General features: G+C 45.6%; 1 protein-coding gene across 1 annotated transcript in view; it reads left to right on the top strand.

Moving 5' to 3' along the window:
* The first annotated feature begins 308 nt into the window (after positions 1–308).
* Cfap43 (cilia and flagella associated protein 43) overlaps positions 309–5,272 on the top strand; it is a 90,814-nt gene continuing 85,850 nt past the window's right edge. Inside the window, exons 1-2 of the mRNA XM_026781338.1 lie at positions 309–471; positions 1,745–1,998. Coding sequence (XP_026637139.1) covers positions 407–471; positions 1,745–1,998 — 319 coding nt within the window. The 5' untranslated portion in view covers positions 309–406. The remainder of the gene's footprint in view (positions 472–1,744; positions 1,999–5,272) is intronic.

Genomic DNA, 5,272 nt, shown 5'->3' with positions numbered 1-5,272 from the left:
GACACGTGAAATGTTACAGGACCATTGAGACCTTGGCACTTAGGCACTTAGGCAAGTTCCTGCTTCTCACTTTCCTCTGGGTGGAAAGTGGGCTCAGTCAGTGAGGGAAATAAATAAATACTTCCAGGCGTGTCGCTAGGAGCAATGTGGCCTGGTCAGCATGCAAAACCAAGAGCAGTTTTTACAAGAAACTCTTTGTGGCGGGGCAAAGCCTCTGCAGCCTGCAAGTCCAAGGGTCCCACCGCTCGCATCCCCCTATAGGCGTGGCCCGCCAGCCAATGGGAGCGGGGCTCCCGGTCTCCGGGATACCGGTGTAAACAGTGGCGTCTCGGCGGGCGCCGAAGCCCGACCTGGCAGGACCCCGGAGTAACGGCCGGCCGCGGCCCGGAGTGGCCCGAGAGTGGCCATGGCGCAAGGCCGGGAGCGCGAAGATGCCTCCACGCACTTCACCAACGCCTCCCTGTCGGTGAGGTGCGACATCGCGGCCACGCGGGGAGGGGTGCAGGGAAATCTGTCGCAACCCCCCACCCTCGGGCGCCCCTGCAGACTCGCTCTGTTTCTCCCCTCCCCTCCCCAACCTCTGGCAGCTTCCTTTGTGCGACCCCCTTGGTGCCCCCACCGGATGATCGCCCCTTGGTTTCCCGCTACAGGGACCCTCGCTTGTTTGCCCAGGATTTCTTATCCTCCTCCCTTTGTTTCTGCGCCCTCTTCCCGCCTCGGTATTTTCTGCACTTTGAGACCCATGGCTCCTGCATATTAACCCCCTTCACCTGCATCGTCTTAGCGTTTTTCATCAGCTGAGGGCGGATCGATCCCTACTCCCTCCCTCTCACTCCGGATTTACTTGCATTGATGCTGGCCCTTGGAAATCTGAAAGAGCCATATGACAAGACTTTTCTTCCACGCTCGCTATTCACTCTTTCACTGCTGTGCTTTTCCCTTTCCTGAGGGTCTCAGGAAACCTGTGTCCTTCACTCTCTTGCCACCATAATATCTAAATAAAATGAAATTTTCCTTATCTCAGACGTTCCTTTCACTATGTACTTACCGCACAAACTTCACCTACCATGTGCCTTTCATGTATGTTCTAAGCCTTTCGTTGGCATAGATTTCGTATCCTTTTGTTTCCCGCGTTTATCTGTATCTAAAGTCTGAAACAGGGCACATATACTCTTCATACGTGTAAACTGCGAAGCAGTTGATGTGGTTTCTTCTATAGCGTGCTGTTCCACTCAAAGCGTTTTGTTTTGTTTTTTAATTTGTCTAGTTGACTTTTTAAAACTTTTTTTTAATGAGCATTGGTGTTTTGCCTGTATGTATTTCCTTGTGAGGATGTCAGTTGTAAGTTGCTATGTGGGTGCTGGGAATTGAACCCAGGTCCTCTGGAAGAGCAGCCAATGCTCTTAACCACTGAGCCATCTTCCTCTCCTGTCCCTGCTTAGTTGAGTTTTGATTGTTTGTTGTTGTTATTTCACTCTTTTAACTAAATTAACAGAAAAGAGCCCAGCTACGTTGTTTTCTTCAAGCTCCTTCACCTACAGAGCATCTCACCGGCCCAAGACCTACTGATCTTTAAATTTCTATTATTCGTTGACTCATATTGGTTTCATAGTGAACATGTGTGGCTATCTGAGCAATGGGAACAGAAAGGGAGTTAAAAATGGAACAGATGTTTTTTCTAGTTGCTGTAGTAAAAAGGAAACACAAAAGTATTACACTGATGGCGAGCTCTCTTTTCTCAAAGATGGGTGCAAGGATTCCCGAGTCAGAACGTCCATTTCGTCAACGACCACACCATCTGCTACCCTTCTGGGAACTACGTAATATTCATTAACCTTGAAACCAAGAAGAAGACTGTGCTCCAGTGCATCAATGGAATTGTGGGCGTCGTGGCAACTAACGTTCCTGGTGAAGTTGTGGCTTTCTCTGACCGCAGACTAAAACCCGTCATCTACATCTACAGCTTTCCTGCACTGTCCAGAAAAAACAAGTTAAAAGGTATCCGGGAGACCCTCCCGCAACGCCCTCCCACCCCTGGAACTGAAGGAGTTTTGTTTATGTTTTCATTGGAGACAGGGTTTCTCTGTGTGTAGCCCTAGCTGTCCTGGAACTTGTTCTGTAGACCAGGCTGGCCTCGAGCTCAGAAAGCCACCTGTCTCTGCTCTCTGAGAGCTGGGATTGAAGGGTGTAGCACACACCTGACACACCTGGCAACTGAAGAATGTTTTTCTGTGAGCAAATCTAGTTTTTATGAATGAAGGTAGTTTATATCGTGAAAGGGTTGTTTTAAATAGAAGCAGTCAAGCTGATTACCACAGGTTCCATTGAGTCGGCAATCGCCTTCTGATTCAAAGTGTGCTGTGCTTCCTGCTAACACAGTTGCAACCTCAGAAACTACTCCAAAGGGCAGAAACAGCCTGCTATGTTGACATACTCCTGTGCACACAGAAACTTAAAGGCTGAGAAGGAAGGCTTGTTGGAGCCCATGAGCAGGAGGCCAGCCTGGGCAAGTTAGAAAGAAACAGACACTCCCTCAAAAACACACAGATCGGCTCCCACCCCAGACCTACCAAACCAACAGCTTAGCTTTAACAATCCTTCTCAGGTGTTTTGTATGCACTTTAAACTGTGAGAAACACCAGGTTAGAGAACAGACTTTTCCAGGACAGTGTTTCTTCTTCTTTCCTGGTGATTTACTAGAGTTCTAACATGAACTGGCGCTTGTATAACTAATAAAGATGCATCTAAACCCCAGTGTTCTTAACCACAAAATAGGGCTAAATGTGGTGTTTGCTGTTAAGTTTATGGTGATGCTAAGGGAATGTGTGTGTGTGCGCACACACACACACACACACACACACACACACACACACACACACACACCAAGCACTTGTCCATTGGTTACCTATTATTTTTGTATTACTGTTAAATCATTCACAGATACAGCTGGCCTGCATGGATTGAGCTTGCCGTGTGTCTCCAGGAATCTCTATCTGATACCTGCCCCCATTTAACACAACCTGAGTCTGAGTGTTGTGATTACACGCACATGTAACCCAGACTTTTGGAGACTAAGGAAGAAGGATCCAGAGCCTAAACCCACCCTGAGCTAAAAACGAGACCTTGCCCCAAACTAACAATGAAAAGTCCACATGCAGAACAATCAGAAAGCTTATCTCTAGCGGAGCCTTGGTTTCAGAACCACAGGGTCACACAGGATCACACAGGTGTTTGGGTCAAGTCAGGCATTTCTAGAGAAATCAGTCTGTGTTCTTCACAGATTAAGACACCTTAATGAAGGCTGTTATTAACTGGGGTGCCAGCCTCCAGTCAGCTCCAAGGGATGCAGAAAAATCCACGAATGCGGTAAGGGCTAGACTTTTCTGAGAGTAAAATAAGGAAACTCGGACACTTTCTGACAGTAACTTTCTCTTTGACTTCATCTTAAATAATCCCTTCTGAGAATCTCTGTCTCCACACAGCTACATTCTTTACATATTCAGTTACATATCTCTCTTTATATACATACATGTCTCCTGCATGGCCACATATCTCTACACAGTGACGTCTACAGCTTCATCTTCCTTGTCTCCACACAGTTACATTCTACATGCTTTCTCCACGCTTTCTCCACATAACTACATACCTTTGCACATCTTCTCACATCTCCTTTTCAGCACACACCCCTCATTCACACCCTGTGCGGCTCTTTTTCCAGCAGCTCCATACATAGCTCAACACAGCTTCCTCTCCTCACAGCCAGACTCTGGACAGTTATATGTTATATTTTCAGGACCCAACCCACTCTCATAACACAAGATAAGTCACACAGTTTTTCTCAGGTTAGGGAGGTCACACTGACCGTCCCGTGAGCTACACTTGGTCATACACATAGTTTTAAGTTGGTGAAGGTTACCAGACAGAAAATGACATTGAAATTCAAGACTTAATGATAACAGTTAGTTGGCTGGACCTTGAGTGATAAGGAGTATGGGCAGAAAGTCCATTCCTGCATGAGGTGTATGTCTACCAAAGTTGCCTCAAGCCTGACCTTGAATCAGCAACAAACACCTGGGAAAATGACCTTGTATATTTCTCTCTAGGGGCAAGCAGTTTGTTTTGAATTTTTTCTGAAATCTAAAGTTAACTGTCTTTGTGACTGAGAATACTATCACTTTCCTATGTCAGAGTAATGAAAAATATCCTAGTATTATTTCTATTCATCAAAATTACACGTTTAAGCAGAAATCATCTCCCTGACCAACCACAGCTATATGTGTGCCCAATAGATGGAATACATACATGAGATTAAACACACAAGCAATGGGGAAATACCCACAGCTGTTATTAGGGAAGGAATGAAGTTCTTAGGAAGAAATGAAGTAGCACATGAGAGAAATTACAGACAGGAGCAACTAGTTTGCATGACCTCACAGACTTTGCCTACTGAGGCTCCCCCACAGAGAGTCACTTGTCTGGTGGGTTTGACCTGCTGAGTACTAGTTGTCACCTGCTGTATATCCCCACAGCCCTCTGGAAGACATAATCCAATCATAAATTAGGAACTGTTTGTGTGGACTGTAGCCACACTTCGTGATTAAAATGCTCCCAGCTTGCCAGGCAAGGCAGTGCATGCTTTTCCTGTCAGCACTCAGGAGGCAGAGGCAGGTGGATCCCTGCGAGCTTGAGGCCAGCCAGGTCTACAAAGTGAGCTCCAGGACAGCCAGGGTTGTTACACAGAGAAAACCTGTCTCAAAAACAAACAAAAAGATGCCCTCCATTTAACTGTATATCTTCAGCCCTGGGCAAGCAATCAGGCATTAATTCAAACCAGTAGACAGCATTCATATTGCACATCCCTAGAAGAATTCACAATAAAAACAAATCATCAAAGATACCCATTATCATCAGGGTAATTCAGTATCAACCAGAAGATCTAACCAATACTTAGAAATAATTCAAAGACATATCAGGGACCCAGACTTAAATATGTATTAAATAGTTATGACTCCGTGGGGACATATTCCAGGATAGAAATCATTATTATTATAAATAAATATTTTCTAATATTTGTCACAGAAAGTCACTCATAGGCTCATCATTTTAGAGAGTAGGGAGTCCTTAAATAATTCCAAAGTGTTTCTGAAACAAATAAAAGAAGGAGGTAGCAAGGCAGAGGGTCTTTGTGACATTGAAAAGCTTAGGGAATTAGGAGAGTGGTATGCCTACGGGACCCCAGATCAGTGCAGTTCCTGCGGGACCCCAGATCAGT

Source organism: Microtus ochrogaster, chromosome 8 (assembly GCF_000317375.1).
Source record: "Microtus ochrogaster isolate Prairie Vole_2 chromosome 8, MicOch1.0, whole genome shotgun sequence".
Classification (NCBI taxonomy): Eukaryota; Metazoa; Chordata; class Mammalia; order Rodentia; family Cricetidae; genus Microtus; species Microtus ochrogaster.
The sequence above is the reverse complement of the archived record's forward strand: the minus strand, read 5'-3'. Positions and strand labels throughout refer to the sequence as shown.